Source organism: Ylistrum balloti, unplaced genomic scaffold, assembly GCF_031769215.1.
Source record: "Ylistrum balloti isolate Yb309-2 unplaced genomic scaffold, AGI_CSIRO_Ybal_v1 Utg371014, whole genome shotgun sequence".
NCBI lineage: Eukaryota > Metazoa > Mollusca > Bivalvia > Pectinida > Pectinidae > Ylistrum > Ylistrum balloti.
In genome coordinates, this window is record NW_026782564.1 from 43419 (window position 1) to 66568 (window position 23150).

At 34.6% G+C, this 23150-nt stretch overlaps 1 protein-coding gene across 1 annotated transcript in view; it reads right to left on the bottom strand.

Annotated features, from left to right (window-relative positions):
• Window positions 1–405: 405 nt before the first annotated feature.
• The window catches only part of LOC132560107 (serine/threonine-protein kinase TNNI3K-like), a 47601-nt gene continuing 24856 nt past the window's right edge, over window positions 406–23150 (bottom strand). Inside the window, exons 12-23 of the mRNA XM_060224752.1 lie at window positions 21801–21956; window positions 21302–21445; window positions 14965–15115; window positions 14177–14303; window positions 13593–13660; window positions 12975–13132; window positions 12712–12761; window positions 12424–12556; window positions 11314–11423; window positions 10958–11178; window positions 10268–10326; window positions 406–3582 (exon numbers count right to left, since the gene is read on the bottom strand). Coding sequence (XP_060080735.1) covers window positions 3401–3582; window positions 10268–10326; window positions 10958–11178; window positions 11314–11423; window positions 12424–12556; window positions 12712–12761; window positions 12975–13132; window positions 13593–13660; window positions 14177–14303; window positions 14965–15115; window positions 21302–21445; window positions 21801–21956 — 1559 coding nt within the window. The 3' untranslated portion in view covers window positions 406–3400. The remainder of the gene's footprint in view (window positions 3583–10267; window positions 10327–10957; window positions 11179–11313; window positions 11424–12423; window positions 12557–12711; window positions 12762–12974; window positions 13133–13592; window positions 13661–14176; window positions 14304–14964; window positions 15116–21301; window positions 21446–21800; window positions 21957–23150) is intronic.

Below are 23150 nucleotides of genomic sequence, written 5' to 3' on the forward strand. Positions count from 1 at the left end.
ATATTCATATGAATTGGAACTATCTAATACAGGAATATTCGTGTAAAACTGGAACTATTTAATACAGGAGTATTGATGTAATGGAATATACTTGTCAAACTATACCAAAGATTTGTAGTATGTTTTGCTGTTGATAGAAGGGTTGCAGGTTTTACTCCTGACATGGTAAGACAGTGCTGTAAATATTGTGTAGAAGATGTTATATTGAGCAGAATGTCACAGCTTCAGCATTAAACTCCCCAAGGAATCCAGAAAGAATACATATGTCTGATAACAATAGCATCTCTCTACCCCTCCCCCTCCCCCCACCTCCTTAGGACTAAATAAGAAGTAAGGGTTAGGAATATTAATTCCTTAACAAACAACAACACTATTAAAGAGTAACAATACAAAACCAACACTGAATTTGGAAGTAAACTTCACTTTTATTGTGAATACATTTTCTCTCATTCAATGTGTAACAAAATAGATATTCCATGCACTCTCTTGTATTCTATCATCTATAGTCCATTTTTTCAGCTGTAAAACATTAATTACAAGATGGTAATATCCATGTAAAGGTTCAAATAGCACAAACAGTATAAATTTTCTGTTAGTTTTTTGGTGGCAGGTACAAGTTATACCTCAACACTACAGATTTACATGTTGTAGAGAAATTTGCATTTTATTATGAGTATAAGTGGTATATTTCACATTAGACATGGTAGTACTTCCTGTTAACCATTGATTAACACATCACATTCCTCTAATTTTATCACAATACGGTAGAAAAAATCAGTTCAAACATTTTTTTTAAAGTACAAGGCACTTTTGATAAATGTACACAAAAATTAAACGACAGCATGCATAGTTTAATAAAATTTATTCTTACTGTAAATATAGACAAAACGAAACATCAAATAAAACATATTGCACATGCCATGCAAGATCTGAAACTGACACCTCATTCAAGATCTATAAATTCTCACATGCCATGCAAGGTCACCTCTCACAGGTCAAATAAGACTACAAACACCATAACCTCGCACTAGAAACAAGAACACACTCTAACATGCTGTAAAAAGACCGCAATCTCATATACCACAAAAGACCCACCCTCTATAGTCCAGGGGTTACAATCACTCTCGATCACTCTTGCTCTCTGCACCCCTGAAACATGTCATGGCAAAATTGAAGGCTCCAGAAGACGAAAAGACTAGTTTGATGCTTTCATGTACATCAAATGAATTCCGAGGTCACATAAGGTATATTGTAATGGTTCTGAAGTAGGGTATAGCTCCTTTGTAATCATCAAAAGGAGCATATCAGCCTGCAGTGAATGGTCAATGGTTTTCTCCTGGAACCATTCAAAATTACTTGACTTCTGTCTTTAATTTTGCCATGACATGTTCCAGGAGTGCTGATAGCAAAAGTGATCATAACCTCTGGAGTATTGAGGATACACAAGATAATATTTTCACATGCCATATATTCAAGAGCACTTTCTCGCACACCATACAGTAATTCATTCTCACGCATCATACATTACCAAATTCCCACATTCCATTCTCAAATTCCCATACACCATACAAAGCCGTAATTCTCATTCTCACATGCCGTTCCAGGTCATCACAATCTTTCTTCCTTCACATTCTGATTGTAACAGCAAAAATTCAATTAAACATTTTAGACAATCAAATCAATTTTGCAAGGTATTTTTCTCATATATCAATGTCATTTGACTCATCCATCGCAAAAAAAAAAAAAAACAACAAGAAGAATATGAAGTTTACAATTGATAAATGAAAAATTACTCAAGTTATTGAGGTGAAACCTATTTTGCAAATATACCAAGGGTCATAACTCTGTAAATAATGAGCGAAAAATGTTGATTATCGAACTTGACTTGGCTTTTATGGTAATAAAGCTTCATGTGAAGTTTCAAATTAATCTGTAAGAAGCTATTTAAGTTATCGAATGGAAACCTATGTGGGGCCGCCCCTTTCGACGGGCGTATAAAAAACAACAACAAAGAATACATTAATTATGTATTGGTTTAGGGACCGCGCTTTTATCTTCCAACAAGCTTTTTAATTAATAACACAACCAATTGTAAACTCAAAATTCAATTTTGTTTTCATAGAAAGTGCAGTACTGAAAACACCTAAATGATGAACATCATTAAAAAAGCCATTGTCCACTCTGGTGATAAGACCAACCAAGATTGAAACTAAATGCTATTAAATACCTACTGCATTAATGAGAAAATACCTATGTAAAAATACAACAATAGTTTTGGCACATGAAAGGTAACAAAGATAGGTCAACAGATATAATGATTAAAGAATATCAAACCCAGGGATATATATATCTCTGGTTATAAATGAGCACGACGTATACAGTTCACCTGAGCTACAATCTCAGACATATACAGTCATACTTGAGCTACAATCTCAGACGTATACAGTCATACCAGAGCTACAATCTCAGACGTATACACTCATACCTGAGCTCCAATCTCAGACGTATACACTCATACCAGAGCTCCAATCTCAGACATGTACAGTCATACCTGATCTACAATCTCAGATGTATACAGTCATACCTGAGCTCCAATCTCAGACGTATACACTCATACCTGAGCTCCAATCTCAGACGTATACAGTCATACCTGAACTCCAATCTCAGATGTATACACTCATACCTGAGCTCCAATCTCAGACATATACAGTCATACATGAGCTCCAATCTCAGATGTATACAGTCATACCTGAGCTCCAATCTCAGATGTATACAGTCATACCTGAACTCAAATCTCAGACGTATACAATCATACATGAGCTCCAATCTCAGACATATACAGTCATACATGAGCTCCAATCTCAGATGTATACAGTCATACCTGAGCTCCAATCTCAGATGTATACAGTCATACCTGAGCTCCAATCTCAGATGTATACAGTCATACCTGAGCTACAATCTCAGATGTATACAGTCATACCTGAGCTCCAATCTCAGATGTATACAGTCATACCTGAGCTCCAATCTTGGATGTGTACAGTCATACATGAGCTCCATTCTCAGATACATGCAATCATTCTTGAACTTAAGCCTTGGTTAAAGACTTTGTATGTGACGAATGCGTAGGATCCAGTAGCTCGGGGATTTCCCACTTGTCAAATCTGGTAAGATGACTTGACTTATACTCTGAACTTCTTAGTGTAAGCTTATATTGTTTTATATGAAATCAATCTCTTTGTAAGGATTTTACATACAAATACATTCATTACATTTGATATATATTTAAAGGAAGCTGTAGACTTGAACAATGTGAACTAAAAGGTCATCTTTATACATGCTGATTATTTTCCACAATGCAAAAGCTTCCTCTGAACATGCCTAATGGACTACTGGGAAGTATTCAGGAATTGCTGTCATTGATGGAAGATGAACTACTGGCTGGGGACTGAGACCTGAACCCATTTCTGACATTGAGGACAGGTGGAGTTAATATAGAGTCAAAATCCGGCTTCAGTGGTGGATCTGCTGGTGGGGCGATAGTCACTGGGATTTGTAGTGTACTCAATGGGTCTGACACATAACCTACAACATAGAAAGTGTACTATACTTATTGGGTCAGAAACATAACCTACAACATAGAAAGTGTACTATACTCAAAGGGACAGACACATAACCTACAACATAGAAAGTGTACTACACTCATTGGGTCAGACACATAACCTACAACATAGAAAGTGTACTATACTCATTGGGTCAGACACATAACCTACAACATAGAAAGTGTACTATACTCATTGGGTCAGACACATAACCTACAACATAGAAAGTGTACTACACTCATTGGGTCCGACACATAACCTACAACATAAAAAGTGTACTACACTCATTGGGTCAGACACATAACCTACAACATAGAAAGTGTACGTCAGACACATAACCTACAACATAGAAAGTATACTATACTCAAAGGGTCAGACACATAACCTACAACATAGAAAGTGTACTATACTCAATGGGTCAGACAGAAACCTACAACATAGAAAGTGTACTATACTCAATGGAACAAACACACAACCTACCACATAGAAAGTGTACTATACTCAATACTCAATGGAACAAACACACAACCTACCACATAGAAAGTGTACTATACTCATTGGGTCAGAAACATAACCTACAACATAGAAAGTGTACTACACTCATTGGGTCAGAAACATAACCTACAACATAGAAAGTGTACTATACTCAAAGGGTCAGACACAAACCTACAACATAGAAAGTGTACTATACTCATTGGGTCAGATACAAAACCAACAACATAGAAAGTGTACTATACTCAATGGGTCAGACAGAAACCTACAACATAGAAAGTGTACTATACTCAATGGAACAAACACACAACCTACCACATAGAAAGTGCACTATACTCAAAGGGTCAGACACATAACCTACAACATAGAAAGTGTACTATACTCATTGGGTCAGACACAAAACCTACAACACAGAAAGTGTACTATACTCATTGGGTCAGATACAAAACCAACAACATAGAAAGTGTACTATACTTAAAGGGTCAGACACATAACTTACAACATAGAAAGTGTATAAAAGTCATTGGGTCAGACACATAACTACAACATAGTGTCAGACACATTGGGTCAGACACATAACCTACAACATAGAAAGTGTATTGGGTATACACAAAACCTACAACACATAACCTACAACATAGAAAGTGTACTATAACCTACAACATAGAAAGTGTACTATACTCAATGGGTCAACACATAACCTACAACATAGAAAGTGTATGTCAGACACAAACCTACAACATAGAAAGTGTACTATCATTGGGTCAGACATAACCTACAACATAGAAAGTGTACTATACTCAAAGGGTCAGACACACTACAACATAGAAGCATAACCTACAACATAGAAAGTGTACTATACTGGGTCAGACACATAACCTACAACATAGAAAGTGTACTATACTCAATGGAACAAACACACAACCTACCACATAGAAAGTGCACTATACTCAAAGGGTCAGACACATAACCTACAACATAGAAAGTGTACGTCAGACACATAACCTACAACATAGAAAGTGTACTATACTCAAAGGGTCAGACACAAACCTACAACATAGAAAGTGTACTATATTCATTTGGTGAGACACATAACCTACAACATAGAAAGTGTACTATACTCATTGGGTCAGACATATAACCTACAACATAGAAAGTGTACTACACTCATTGGGTCAGACACATAACCTACAACATAGAAAGTGTACTATACTCAATGGGTTAGACAGAAACCTACAACATAGAAAGTGTACTATACTCAAGGGTGGACACAAACACACAACCTACCATAACCTACAACATAGAAAGTGTACTATACTCAATGGGTCAGACACATAACCTACAACATAGAAAGTGTACTATACTCATTGGGTCAGACACATAACCTACAACATAGAAAGTGTACTATACTCAATGGAACAAACACAAAACCTACCACATAGAAAGTGTATGTCAGACACAAACCTACAACATAGAAAGTGTACTATATTCATTTGGTGAGACACATAACCTACAACATAGAAAGTGTACTATACTCAAAGGGTCAGACACATAACCTACAACACAGAAAGTGTAGTATACTCAAAGGGTCAGAAACATAAACTACTACATTGAAAGTGTGGTATAGTCAATGGGTCAGACACATAACCTACAACATAGAAAGTGTACTCAAAGGGTCAGACACAACATAGAAAGTGTACTATACTCATTGGGTCAGACACAAAACCTACAACATAGAAAGTGTACTATACTCATTGGGTCAGACATATAACCTACAACATAGAAAGTGTATTATACTCATTGGGTTAGACACATTACCTACAACATAGAAAGTATACTATACTCAAAGGGTCAGACACATAACCTACAACATAGAAAGTGTACTATACTCAATGGGTCAGACAGAAACCTACAACATAGAAAGTGTGGGTCAGACACATAACCTACAACATAGAAAGTGTGGGTCAGACACAAAACCTACAACATAGAAAGTGTACTATACTCATTGGGTCAGACATATAACCTACAACATAGAAAGTGTACTATACTCAAAGGGTCAGACACATAACCTACAACATAGAAAGTGTACTATACTCATTGGGTCAGACACAAAACCTACAACATAGAAAGTGTACTATACTCATTGGGTCAGAAACATAACCTACAACATTGAAAGTGTACTATACTCAAAGGGACAGACATACAACCTACAATATACAAAGTGTACTCATAACTACAACACAGAAAGTGTACTAAGGGTCAGACACAAACCTACAACATAGAAAGTGTACTATACTCATTGGGTCAGATACAAAACCAACAACATAGAAAGTGTACTATACTTAAAGGGTCAGACACATAACTTAGAACATAGAAAGTATACTATACTCAAAGGGTCAGACACATAACCTACAACATAGAAAGTGTACTATACTCATTGGGTCAGACACAAAACCTACAACACAGAAAGTGTACTATACTCAATAACCTACAACATAGAAAGTGTACTATACTCAAAGGGTCAGACACATAACCTACAACATTGAAAGTGTACTATACTCAAAGGGTCAGACACAAACCTACAACATAGAAAGTGTACTATACTCATTGGGTCAGACACATAACCTACAACATAGAAAGTGTATGTCAGACACATAACCTACAACATAGAAAGTGTACTATACTCAAAGGGTCAGACACATAACCTACAACATAGAAAGTGTACTATACTCAAAGGGTCAGACACATAACCTACAAAATAGAAAGTGTACTATACTCAATGGGTCAGACACATAATCTACAACATAGAAAGTGTATGTCAGACACAACATACAACATAGAAAGTGTACTATACTGATTGGGTCATACACATAACCTACAACATAGAAAGTGTACTCTACTAAAAGGGTCAGACACATAACCTACAACATAGAAAGTGTACTATACTCAAAGGGTCAGACATATAACCTACAACATAGAAAGTGTATGTCAGACACAACCTACAACATAGAAAGTGTACTATACTCATTGGGTCAGATACAAAACCAACAACATAGAAAGTGTACTATACTCAAAGGGTCAGACACATAACCTACAACATAGAAAGTGTATTATACTCATTGGGTCAGACACATAACCTACAACATAGAAAGTGTACTATACTCAATGGGTCAAACACAAACCTACAATATAGAAAGTGTACTATACTCAATGGGAGAGACACATAACCTACAACATAGAAAGTGTATGTCAGACACAAACCTACAACATAGAAAATGTACTATATTCATTGGGTGAGACACATAACCTACAACATAGAAAGTGTACTATACTCATTGGGTCAGACACATAACCTACAACATAGAAAGTGTATTATACTCATTGGGTCAGACACATAATTTACAACATATCAAGTGTACTATACTCAATGGGTCAGACACATAACCTACAACATACAAAGTGTATGTCAGACACAACCTACAACACAGAAAGTGTACTATACTCATAGGTCAGATACAAAACCTACAACATAGAAAGTGTACTATACTTAAAGGGTCAGACATATAACCTACAACATTGAAAGTGTACTATACTCATTGGGTCAGACACAAAACCTACAACATAGAAAGTGTACTATACTCAAAGGGACAGACACATAACCTACAACATAGAAAGTGTACTATACTTAAAGGGTCAGACATATAACCTACAACATAGAAAGTGTACGTCAGACACATTACCTACAACATAGAAAGTGTACTATACTCAAAGGGTCAGACACAAACCTACAACATAGAAAGTGTACTATACTCAATGGAACAAACACAAAACCTACCACATAGAAAGTGTATGTCAGACACAAACCTACAACATAGAAAATGTACTATATTCATTGGGTGAGACACATAACCTACAACATAGAAAGTGTACTATACTCATTGGGTCAGACACATAACCTACAACATAGAAAGTGTATTATACTCATTGGGTCAGACACATAACCTACAACATAGAAAGTGTACTATACTCAATGGGTCAGACACCTAACCTACAACATAGAAAGTGTACTATACTCAACGGGTCAGACACATAACCTAAAACATAGAAAGTGTACTATACTCAAAGGGTCAGACACATAACCTACAACATAGAAAGTGTACTATACTCAACGGGTCAGACACATAACCTACAACATAGAAAGTGGACTATACTCAAAGGGTCAGACACATAACCTACAACATAGAAAGTGTACTATACTCAATGGGCCAAACACAAACCTACAATATAGAAAGTGTACTATACTCAATGGGTCAAACACAAACCTACAATATAGAAAGTGTACTATACTCATTGGGTCAGACACAACCTACAACATAGAAAGTGTACTATACTCAAAGGGTCAGACACAAAACCTACAACATAGAAAGTGTATTATACTCATTGGGTCAGACACATAACCTACAACATAGAAAGTGTACTATACTCAAAGAGTCAGACAAAAAACCTACAACATAGAAAGTGTACTATACTCAACGGGTCAGACACATAACCTACAACATAGAAAGTGTACTATACTCAAAGGGTCAGACACATAACCTACAACATAGAAAGTGTACTATACTCAAAGGGTCAGACATATAACCTACAACATAGAAAGTGTACTATACTCATTGGGACAGATACAAAACCTACAACATAGAAAGTGTACTATACTTAAAGGGTCAGACACATAACCTAGAACATAGAAAGTGTACTATACTCAACGGGTCAGACACATAACCTACAACATAGAAAGTGTACTTCAGACACATAACCTACAACATAGAAAGTGTACTATACTCAATGGAACAAACACAAAACCTACCACATAGAAAGTGTATGTCAGACACAAACCTACAACATAGAAAATGTACTATATTCATTGGGTGAGACACATAACCTACAACATAGAAAGTGTACTATACTCAAAGTGTCAGACACATAATTTACAACATAGAAAGTGTACTATACTCAATGGGTTAGACACATAACCTACAACATAGAAAGTGTATGTCAGACACAACCTACAACATAGAAAGTGTACTATACTTAAAGGGTCAGACACATAACCTACAACATAGAAAGTGTACTATACTCATTGGATCAGACACAAAACCTACAACATAGAAAGTGTACTATACTCAACGGGTCAGACACATATCCTAAAACATAGAAAGTGTACTATACTCAAAGGGTCAGACACATAACCTACAACATAGAAAGTGTACTATACTCAACGGGTCAGACACATAACCTACAACATAGAAAGTGGACTATACTCAAAGGGTCAGACACAATACCTACAACATAGAAAGTGTACTATACTCAATGGGCCAAACACAAACCTACAATATAGAAAGTGTACTATACTCAATGGGTCAAACACAAACCTACAATATAGAAAGTGTACTATACTCATTGGGTCAGACACAACCTACAACATAGAAAGTGTACTATACTCAAAGGGTCAGACACAAAACCTACAACATAGAAAGTGTACTATACTCAATGGGACAGACACACAACCTACAACATACAAAGTGTACTATACTCATTGGGTCAGACAAATAACTTACAACATAGAAAGTGTACTATACTCAAAGGAACAGACACAAAACCTACAACATAGAAAGTGTACGTCAGACACATAACCTACAACATAGAAAGTGTATTATACTCATTGGGTCAGACACAAAACCTACAACATAGAAAGTGTACTATACTCATTGGGTCAGACATATAACCTACAACATAGAAAGACACATAACCTACAACATAAAAAGTGTACTACACTCATTGGGTCAGACACATAACCTACAACATAGAAAGTGTACTATACTCAAAGGGACAGACACACAACCTACAACATACAAAGTGTACTATACTCAAAGGGTCAGACACATAACCTACAACATAGAAAGTGTACTATACTCATTGGGTCAGACATATAACCTACATCATAGAAAGTGTACTATACTCATTAGGTCAGGCACATAACCTACAACATAGAAAATGTCTCAATGTGCAAAAATATTGAGGATTTTGTGCATGAATGTTTTCAAATCATACACAAATAACAACATGTTGTAATAAATCTGAGGATAGAATATTTAAGATGATGTGTAGTGGAGACTTACCATTCTTATCTATCTGTGGATACTGTAGGCGACGTCTCAACTCATCATCTGGAACAGCACTGTCATAAAACAGGCATAGGATTACACACAGGTAATTGTGATCACAGAAAAGTTAAATAGAGCAATTTTTGAATTGTTAATGTATGTGGCCTTGATTCTGCATGTGTGTTTATAATTGTGGCCCTGATTCTGCATATGTGTGGGTACTTGTAGCCCTGATTCTGCATGTGTGCATAATTGTGGCCTTAATTATGTATGTGTGTGTGTAATCTGCATGTGTTGGTGTCAGATGTGGTGATTCTGCCTGTGTTTGTGTCAGAGATCCTAATTCTGTATGTGTATGTGTACTTGTGGCCCTGATTCTGTATGTGTACTTGTGGCCCTGATTCTGTATGTTTACATGTGGACCTGATTCTGTATGTGTACTTGTGGCCTGATTCTGTATGTGTATGTGTACTTGTGGCCCTGATTATGTAAGTGTATGTGTACTTGTAGCCCTGATTATCTATGTGTATGTGTACTTGTGGCCCTGTTCTGTATGTGTGTGTGTGTACTTGTGGCCCTGATTCAGCTCATGTTGGTGTCTGTTGGCTTGATTTTGTAGGCTTTCCTCTATATGACTAATTACATAATAATTTTTGCAGATATAGGTGATTATCTGAATTCTTTTTCTATGATGTACAACTTTACCTGTGCCTAGTGGCCTCTTGTTCCCAGTGTGTCCTGAGGGCTGTCACATGACCAGCAAGGGGTGGGGTATCCCGACCTTCCTCCCCTTCTTCCTCATCCCTGATAGGAGAGAGCCGGGACACGAGGGAAACACTGATTGGTGAATTACTTAGGAGAGCAGCACCTTGAGACTGTTTACATTCCTCAAGAATAGTCACAATCTCTTTAAACTCTGGCCTATCCTACAAATGATATAAACATAAATCTCATTTATACTCATGCCTATTCTAATTACAATATAATTGATTTCATACACAGATCCAATTCAAGTGTGAAGAAATGTTGAAAAGTTGAATGTATCTATGAAGTGTACCCACCTCAGCCGATGCATTCCAACCACGCTGGAGGATAGCTACCAGTGGTTTAGGGAAAGTTAGTGCTATTGGAGGCCGAGTATTGTGGTAGGCCATTTCCGCAGCAGCAGCAGCTGTAAGTAAAGGGAGTTTACAGTCTAAAATAACAAGAGAATTGGCAGAACTGATGGATGTTCTTTGTAATAAATGCTAGTTCCAAAACAGCTGATTTTAACAAAATATAAGTACAATGTATGAAAAATAACAAAGGGAAATAACTCCTTAATTATACAAAAGAGAGTTATGGTTCTTGTACACTGCACTTCTCCTTATCGAGATCTATCTGCCAATGAAGTTTCATGTTGATACAAATAAATTTTGTCATTTGCTTTGGACAAAATTACAACAGATGGACAGACAGATGGATGGACAAACATATGGAGGACAAAGCAGCAACCATATGCTCTCCTTTTGGGGAGTATCAGAATCATATTCTAGTACATTTCAGTACATAGTAAGTCCATAAAACTTTATCAAATTGAATTCTTAAACTCATATTCTTTCATTGAGTCTTGTAAATAAAATCATGAAAAGCCTTACATTATTGAAATCATTGGAATGTCAAATGATTGGTCGCTTGGAATAGAAGAATAAATAGTAACCCTCACCTCTCCATTTTGTTAATGTTATCATTCTCATGGCCCTCTTACTTTGACCTTTGGTTGGTTTTAATTCATAATAAATATTTTCAAATCTATATCAGGTAAAAGATAAAAGAAAAAGCCTAAACCTTTGGACCTAGGAACTTAACCTTTGGTCAGATGGCTTCCAATTTGACCTTGACCTTTTAAATTAAAGCAGCATTTGTAATTGCATCAATTCTCATCTTAACTCTTTACAGGATGTCAACACCAACATCTAGATTATAGAATAAGCCGCTATCAACTTTGTTAAGGTGAGCTTAAAGATATCAACAGGATAATAGTACAACTGTCAAAGTGGAACCTGTATGAGTCAGAATCAACTGTAAAACACACTGACCAATAAATGTGATGTTGACTACTGTGGAAAAGGTCAGTGTGTTCAATATCAACTTTTGTGAACAGATGTTTTCTTTGAAGCAGAAATACATACCTGGTTTGAGATGACCAAATGGTAGTTCCCCTGCAAGCAGCTCCCACAGACAGAGGGAGTAACTGAACATATCAGCCTTTATACTGTACTTGGTACACTGAGTAAATATCTCTGGAGCCATCCAGCGCAGGTTCTGTCGATCAACCAAAGTTAATCTTTCAAATGGCATAAAAGTGAATAGCTATACCAGGAATGTGTTAATACCAGAAACCCTTTTTTTGAGAGAAGTTTCATCTCTTACATGATTTAGATATTGATCTTTAACAATCTGATTGTGTGTATACTCACACCTGGTTGTTTTGTCATGTTGTCCTCCAGAGATCGTAAAAATCTTGATTCTGAAATATAATGCTCATTTCTCTGAGAAAATTAACAAGCATATGCTGTCAAAATTATTCAACAAGGACTACCATATAGGCTTGTCTTTATATCTTACAAAAAACATACCCTCTCCACATCTTGTCATGTCTATTAAAAACACCCAAATCTTATCCTTAAACATCTTTCCCCAGAACTGCCTTCCCCACAAACACCTTGCTATAATGTCTCACCCCCAAAATCAGCCACAAGTGCATGTCCATTTTCGTCCAGTAAAACATTGTGGCTGTTGAGATCTCGGTGTATGATTGGCTGAGGCAGTGTATGTAGATATGCCATTCCTTTGGCAATGTCCACTGCTATGCTCAGTTTGGAATGCAGATCTATAACTCTGAAAATGAATCCTTTCACTGGTCAACAATGATAACCTTAAAAAACAACAATGATAACCTTAAAAAACAACAATTAATGTAAATACAGTTTATTTGTGTGGTAGTTTTTGTGTTATAAAACATATAATATGTGGAAGTTAGGTTTATTCTGTCTGATTTGAACTATAGAAGAGTCAAGTGTAGAAGTTATCTCCCTTTAGCTAAAGGCAAATAAGGCCACTTTCATGTAACCCAGTTGAAATAGTTCATTCGTCCATGAATTATTAACATGATAAACAAACACATCTGTACTAGAAGTTTGGAAATGATACAAGTAAAACTCAAAATGAATGTGGAAGATTTAAGTGTGATGTTTCACACTAGTGTGAAGCATATTAGCAGTGACGTATGTATTGTACAAGATAAGACTATAATCAATTTTGCTATGCTTTGTTTAACATTTAGTCACAGATGTGTTACCTTTTTTGTTCATGAAGTATACTGAAGAGGGAGCCACCAGACACAAACTGTGTAACAATGGCAAATTGCTGGAAAGAAACAATGGTCTTAAGTAATTATCAAGTCAACAAACATGTAAACTGTAAAACCATTTTATTTTTGTGAATTGCAGAAATATTTTTTATTATGGGTCAACATTTTCAGCATGCAATAGGATATTAACGTCATACCTGTAACGCAAATGTGAATCTCACCTAAATATATCACTTTGTGATTAATATTTCAGAGAAACAAATACAGCAAATTCTACTCAAAAAATAAAAACATAATCAAGTTTACACATTCTTCACATACTGGTAGCAAAAGAAAATTGTGAAATATCCATCATATTCCATGTTTTAAAAACTGGCACTTTTACTGTAGCTTTATAAGAAACGTCAGTGACTGTTGTATCATTGTGCTGTGATAAGCCCAACTGTATACTTGAGTCAAAGATCAGCTGATTACTGAATATATATATGACATAATTTTCAAAGAAAGTCAGAAATTTGAGAGTTGACCACCAGATTTATAACTGGATATATATGGTACTATTCTGTACTCACACTTGGATCATCTAAGCAAGCTCCTACAAAGTTGATCACATAGGGACTATTAAGCTTGGACAGTATGGCTACTTCTCTACAGAACATGTCCACATCAGATTTAGCACCAAAGGAATTAGCTCTGTACCTAGAGAGACAGGACACATTTAGTACAGAACATGTCTACATCGGATTTAGCACCAAAGGAGTTAGCTCTGTACCTAGAGAGACAGGACACACTTAGTACAGAACATGTCTACATCAGATTTAGCACCAAAGGAGTTAGCTCTGTACCTAGAGAGACAGGACACACTTAGTACAGAACATGTCTACATTAGATTTAGCACCAAAATCAGGATATACATGTAAGAATTATTGTATGAGCTGTACATAATCTGTAATAATGACTAACATCTGTTGATTTGTAAGATTTAATGACCTCTATAACCTCTAGTGTTGACTTTTTTTACCTCTAGTGTTGACTTGTACGACATCCAATGATTACCGAAATGACCTCTAATATTGACCCATATGACCTCTTTTGTTGACCCATATGACCTCTAATGACAATCTGTATGACCTCTAATGACGATCTATACGACCTATAATAATATATGTATGATATTTCTAATGCTTATCGGTATGTCCTCACCCAGACAGAACGAGTTGATTCCCTGAAAGGATGTCAAAAAAGATGTGTCACCTGTCCAGCCAAATAGGTATTTTCAGTGTTCAGTTTCTTCCCATACAAAGATCCCTGCAAATCAGTAATGGGGATAATGCTTTTAAATGACTGATAGTTATCCTACCTTTTTATGGCTACAACTTTTCCATCATAACGTCCTTTGAACACTTTGCCAAATGACCCACTGCCAATAACTTCCTCAAAGTCAAGGTCACTGATATTTAAGTGGTAGTGACGAGGTAGAGTAGATCTCAGCTGAAGTACATCAATTTTTTCTGTATAACGAGAACAACAAGGTGTTAAAAATTTGATCACATCTTATTGACAGTACAACATAATGACAGCAGTACAAAATCTGGTCATAAAATGTGAAATGTTGCATAAATCTGATAAAATGTGAAACATCTGACAAATATGAAATATCTGTTAATGTGAAATGTCTCATAGACTCATCCTTTAAACTGTGAAACATCTGATGAATGTTAAAACGTGAAACATTAGCTGCATGTTAAAATGTGAAACATTAGCTGAATGTAAAATGTGAACAATCTGATGAATATTATAATGTGAAACATTAGATGACTTTTAAAATGTCTGAACAGATATGAAACAACTACTGATCTATACAATATTGACATCAATAGCAAGTCTGAATATCTAATGAAATTATACACCATCTGATGATCTATACAACATCACACAAACATACAAATTTGATATGTTAACTCTGTGATATCTGTTAACTCTGTGATATCTGTTAACTATGTGATATCTGTTAACTCTGTGATATCTGATAACTATGTGATATCTGTTAACTTCTGTTAACTCTGATATCTGTTAACTCTGTGATATCTGTTAACTCTGTGATACTCTGTGATATCTGTTAACTCTGTGATATCTCATAACTATGTGATATCTGTTAACTTCTGTTAACTCTGAAATCTGTTAACTCTGTGATATCTGTTAACTATGTGATATCTGTTAACTCTGTGATATCTGATAACTATGTGATATCTCATAACTATGTGATATCTGTTAACTTCTGTTAACTCTGATATCTGTTAACTCTGTGATATCTGTTAACTCTGTGATATCTGTTAACTATGTGATATCTGTTAACTCTGTGATATCTGTAAAATCTGAGATATCCCTTAACTCTGTGATATCTGTTAACTATGTGATATCTGTTAACTCTATGATATCTGTTAACTATGTGATATCTGTTAACTCTGTGATATCTGTTAACTCCGTGATATCTGCTAACTCTGTGATATCTGTTAACTCTGGGATATCTGTTAACTCTGTGATATTTGTTAACTCTTTGATATATGTTAACTATGTGATATCTGTTAACTTCGGTTAACTCTGTGATATCTAAAAAATATGTGATATCTGTTAACTTCTGTTAACTATTTAATATCTGTTAACTATGTGATATCTGTTAACTTCTCTTAGCTATGTGATATCTGTTAACTATGTGATATCTTAACTGCTGTTAACTATGTGATATCTCTATGTGATATATGTTAACTATGTGATATCTGTTAACTTCTGTAAAGACTGTGATATCTGTTATCTCTGTGATATCTGTTTAACACTGTGACATCTGTTTAACTCTGTAATATCTGTTACCTCTGTAATATCTGTTAACTTCTGTTAATTCTGTGATATCTGTTTAACTCTGTGATATCTTTTAACTCTGTGATATGTGTTTAACTCTGTGATATCTGTTAACTCTGTGATATTTGCTAACTCTGTGATATCTGTTAACTCTGTGATATCTGTTAACTCTGTAATATCTTTTAACTCTGTGATATTTGCTAACTCTGTGATATCTGTTAACTATGTGATATCCGTTAACTATGCGATATGTTAAATATTTGATATCTGTTAATTCTGTGATATCTTTTAACTCTGTGATATCTGTTTAACTCTGTGATATCTGTTAACTTGGTGATATTTGCTAACTCTGTGATATCTGTTATCTCTAAAATATTTATTAACTCTGTGATAACTTTTAACTCTGTGATATCTGTTAACTATGTGATATCTGTTAACTTCGGTTAACTCTGTGATATCTATTAAATATGTGATATCTGTTAACTTCTGTTAACTATTTAATATCTGTTAACTATGTTATATCTGTTCACTATGTGATATCTGTTAACTTCTGTAAAGACTTTGATATCTGTTATCTCAGTGATATCTGTTTAACACTGTGACATCTGTTTAATTCTGAGATATCTGTTACCTCTGTAATATCTGTTAACTTATGTTAATTCTGTGATATCTGTTTAACTCTGTGATATCTGTTAACTCTGTGATATCCGTTAACTCTGTAATATCTTTTAACTCTGTGATATCTTTTAACTCTGTGATATCTGTTAACTTGGTGATATTTGCTAACTCTGTGATATCTGTTAACTCTGTGATATCTGTTGACTCTGTAATATCTTTTAACTCTGTGTTATTTGCTAACTCTGTGATATCTGTTAACTATGTGATATCCGTTAACTATGTGACATGTTAAATATTTGATATCTGTTAATTCTGTGATATCTTTTAACTCTGTGATATCTGTTTAACTCTGTGATATCTGTTAACTCGGTGATATTTGCTAACTCTGTGTTATCTGTTAACTCTGTAATATCTGTTAAATCTATAATATCTTTTAACTCTGTGATATTTGCTAACTCTGTGATATCTGTTAACTCTAAGATATTTATTAACTCTGTGATAACTTTTAACTCTGTGATATCTTTTAACTCTGTGATATCTGTTTAACTCTGTGATATCTGTTAACTTTGTGATATTTGCTAACTCTGTGATATCTGTTAACTCTGTGATATCTGTTAACTCTGTGATATTTGATAACTCTGTGATATCTGTTAACTATGTGATATCTGTTAACTTCGGTTAACTCTGTGATATCTATTAAATATGTGATATCTGTTAACTTCTGTTAACTATTTAATATCTGTTAACTATGTTATATCTGTTCACTATGTGATATCTTAACTGCTGTTAACTATGTGATATCTCTATGTGATATATGTTAACTATGTGATATCTGTTAACTTCTGTAAAGACTTTGATATCTGTTATCTCAGTGATATCTGTTATCTCTGTGATATCTGTTTAACACTGTGACATCTGTTTAACTCTGTAATATCTGTTACCTCTGTAATATCTGTTAACTTCTGTTAATTCTGTGATATCTGTTTAACTCAGTGATATCTTTTAACTCTGTGATATGTGTTTAACTCTGTGATATCTGTTAACTCTGTGATATTTGCTAACTCTGTGATATCTGTTAACTCTGTGATATCTGTTAACTCTGTAATATCTTTTAACTCTGCGTTATTTGCTAACTCTGTGATATCTGTTAACTATGTGATATCCGTTAACTATGCGATATGTTAAATATTTGATATCTGTTAATTCTGTGATATCTTTTAACTCTGTGATATCTGTTTAACTCTGTGATATCTGTTAACTTGGTGATATTTGCTAACTCTGTGATATCTGTTATCTCTAAAATATTTATTAACTCTGTGATAACTTTTAACTCTGTGATATCTGTTAACTATGTGATATCTGTTAACTTCGGTTAACTCTGTGATATCTATTAAATATGTGATATCTGTTAACTTCTGTTAACTATTTAATATCTGTTAACTATGTTATATCTGTTCACTATGTGATATCTGTTAACTTCTGTAAAGACTTTGATATCTGTTATCTCAGTGATATCTGTTTAACACTGTGACATCTGTTTAATTCTGAGATATCTGTTACCTCTGTAATATCTGTTAACTTATGTTAATTCTGTGATATCTGTTTAACTCTGTGATATCTGTTAACTCTGTGATATCCGTTAACTCTGTAATATCTTTTAACTTTGTGATATCTTTTAACTCTGTGATATCTGTTAACTTGGTGATATTTGCTAACTCTGTGATATCTGTTAACTCTGTGATATCTGTTGACTCTGTAATATCTTTTAACTCTGTGTTATTTGCTAACTCTGTGATATCTGTTAACTATGTGATATCCGTTAACTATGTGACATGTTAAATATTTGATATCTGTTAATTCTGTGATATCTTTTAACTCTGTGATATCTGTTTAACTCTGTGATATCTGTTAACTCGGTGATATTTGCTAACTCTGTGTTATCTGTTAACTCTGTAATATCTGTTAAATCTATAATATCTTTTAACTCTGTGATATTTGCTAACTCTGTGATATCTAACTCTGTGATATCTGTTAACTCTGATATTTATTAACTCTGTGATAACTTTTAACTCTGTGATATCTTTTAACTCTGTGATATCTGTTTAACTCTGTGATATCTGTTAACTTTGTGATATTTGCTAACTCTGTGATATCTGTTAACTCTGTGATATCTGTTAACTCTGTGATATTTGATAACTCTGTGATATCTGTTAACTATGTGATATCTGTTAACTTCGGTTAACTCTGTGATATCTATTAAATATGTGATATCTGTTAACTTCTGTTAACTATTTAATATCTGTTAACTATGTTATATCTGTTCACTATGTGATATCTTAACTGCTGTTAACTATGTGATATCTCTATGTGATATATGTTAACTATGTGATATCTGTTAACTTCTGTAAAGACTTTGATATCTGTTATCTCAGTGATATCTGTTTAACACTGTGACATCTGTTTAATTCTGAGATATCTGTTACCTCTGTAATATCTGTTAACTTATGTTAATTCTGTGATATCTGTTTAACTCTGTGATATCTGTTAACTTGGTGATATTTGCTAACTCTGTGATATCTGTTAACTCTGTGATATCTGTTGACTCTGTAATATCTTTTAACTCTGTGTTATTTGCTAACTCTGTGATATCTGTTAACTATGTGATATCCGTTAACTATGTGACATGTTAAATATTTGATATCTGTTAATTCTGTGATATCTGTTAACTCTGTAATATCTGTTAACTCTGTGATATCCGTTTGACTCTGTGATATCTGTTTACTCTGTGATATCTTTTATCTATGTGATATCTGTTAACTCTGTAATATCCGTTTGACTCTGTGATATCTTTTATCTATGTGATATCTATTAACTATGTGATATCTGTTAACTCTGTGACCTCGTGTTATACTTTTGAGTTTACCCAGAGGGGAGGGGACAGACACATATGAGCCTTCTCTGTGATATCTTTTAACTCTGTGATATCTGTTTAACTCTGTGATATCTGTTTACTCTGTGATATCTTTTATCTATGTGATATCTGTTAACTCTAAGATATTTGTTAACTCTGTGATAACTTTTAACTCTGTGATATCTTTTAACTCTGTGATATCTGTTTAACTCTGTGATATCTGTTAACTCGGTGATATTTGCTAACTCTGTGATATCTGTTAACTATGTGATATGTTAGATATTTGATATCTGTTAATTCTGTGATATCTTTTAACTCTGTGATATCTGTTAACTCTGTAATATCTGTTAACTCTGTAATATCTGTTAACTCTGTGATATCCGTTTGCCTCTGTGATATCCGTTTGACTCTGTGATATCTTTTATCTATGTGATATCTATTAACTATGTGATATCTGTTAACTCTGTGACCTCGTGTTATACTTTTGAGTTTACCCAGAGGGGAGGGGACAGACACATATGAGCCTTCTCTGTGATATCTTTTAACTCTGTGATATCTGTTTAACTCTGTGATATCTGTTAACTCAGTGATATTTGCTAACTCTGTGATATCTGTTAACTCTGTGATATCTGTTAACTCTGTAATATCTTTTAACTCTGTGATATTTGCTAACTCTGTGATATCTGTTAACTATGTGATATGTTAGATATTTGATATCTGTTAATTCTGTGATATCTTTTAACTCTGTGATATCTGTTAACTCTGTAATATCTGTTAACTCTGTGATATCCGTTTGACTCTGTGATATCCGTTTGACTCTGTGATATCTGTTAACTCTGTGATATCTATTAACTCTGTGATATCTGTTAACTCTGTGATATCTTTTATCTATGTGATATCTGTTAACTCTGTGATATTTGTTAACTCTGTGATAACTTTTAACTCTGTGATATCTGTTAACTCTGTGATTTCTGTTTACACTGTGATATCTGTTAGTTATGTGATATCTGTTTGATTCTGTAATATTTGTTAACTCTGTGATATCTGTTAACTCTGTGATATCTGTTAACTTCTGTTTACTCTGTGATATCTGTTAACTTCTGTTAACTCTGTGATATCTGTTAATACTGTGATATCTGTTTACAATGTGATATCTGTTAATTATGTGATATCTGTTAATTCTGTGTTATCTTTTAATTCTGTGATATCTGTTAACTATTAAATCTTTAATATTCAAGATATCTGATATATACAAAAATCCATCCACACAGAGATAAGAGGCAGGTATATACAGATATGTTCATGAGCTTACCTCGTGTTATACTTTTGAGTTTACCCAGAGGGGAGGGGACAGACACATATGAGCCTTCCTGCCCTGGCTGAGAGTAGTCCCCACAAGCAGATTCATCCTGGGGCCGTTTATGGTGTTTCAGAAGTGTCACTATGTCATCATGTCCTGCCAAACCAGGCAGAAATATTCAGAATTTATTCTTTCTATTTATAAGAAAGTAAAAATAAACTGAACAGATGAACATGTTAAGCTATACAACCGTGTGAACATAAAGTAAATCTCTGTTCGTGAGAGACCTTGTATACAAGCTGTTTTATTTTGTTTTGACATAAACGACCATATACCCTCTTTCTACTATGTCAGGGATATGATTAGAGCAAGTTATCCTATCATGGAACAAGATAGAAGTTTCAATGTAAAGAATATTCCCAAAAATGATATTTTCATGGCAAATGTTTTGAAACAATTCGATAGCACAATATAAAACATGTAAAGAGATTATATTCCTGTGACCTCTGACCTTGTTCGTACGCCCACATCAGTGCTGTTTGCTCCTCCACCTTCTCACTGCCTGAGGTCTGGTCAGTCATGGTGGCAACAAGATTCATATCGGCCCGGCACTCCAATAAAAACTGAACAACACGGATGTGACCATGGTAACAGGCACTGTGTAAACCTGTAATACAAGACAATACAAAAATACACTACTTGGGTACCTCAAAATACATATTACTAACAGAGGAATACCTCAAAAATATATACCACACAGAGATACAACACTGGGGTACCTCAGAATACATATCACACAGGGATACCTCAAAAATATATACCACACAGAGATACAACACTGGGGTACCTCAGAATACATATCACACAGGGATACCTCAAAAATATATACCACACAGAGATACTTTAGAAATACAACACTGGGGTACCTCAGAATACATATCACACAAGGATACCTCAAAAATATATACCACACAAGAGATACAACACTGGGGTACCTCAGAATACATATCACACAGGGATACCTCAAAAATATATACCACACAGAGATACTTTAGAAATACAACACTGGGGTACCTCAGAATACAACACACTCAGAATACATATCACACAAGGATACCTCAAAAATATATACCACACAGAGATACAACACTGGGGTACCTCAGAATACATATCACACAGGGATACCTCAAAAATATATACCACACAGAGATACTTTAGAAATACAACACTGAGGTACCTCAGAATACATATCATACAAGGATACCTCAAAAATATATACCACACAGAGATATAACACCGGGGTACCTCAGAATACATATCATACAGGGATACCTCAAAAATATATACCACACAGAGATACAACACTGGGGTACCTCAGAATACATATCACACAAGGATACCTCAAAAATATATACCACACAGAGATACTTTAGAAATACAACACTGGGGTACCTCAGAATACATATCATACAAGGATACCTCAAAAATATATACCACACAGAGATATAACACTGGGGTACCTCAGAATACATATCATACAGGGATACCTCAAAAATATATATCACACAGAGATACAACACTGGGGTACCTCAGAATACATATCACACAAGGATACCTCAAAAATATATACCACACAGAGATATAACACTGGGGTACCTCAGAATACATATCACACAAGGATACCTCAAAAACATATACCACACAGAGATATAACACTGAGGTACCTCAGAATACATATCACACAAGGATACCTCATAAATATATACCACACAGAGATACTTTAGAAATACAGCACTGGGGTACCTCAGAATACATATCACACAAGGATACCTCAAAAATATATACCACACAATACACACCA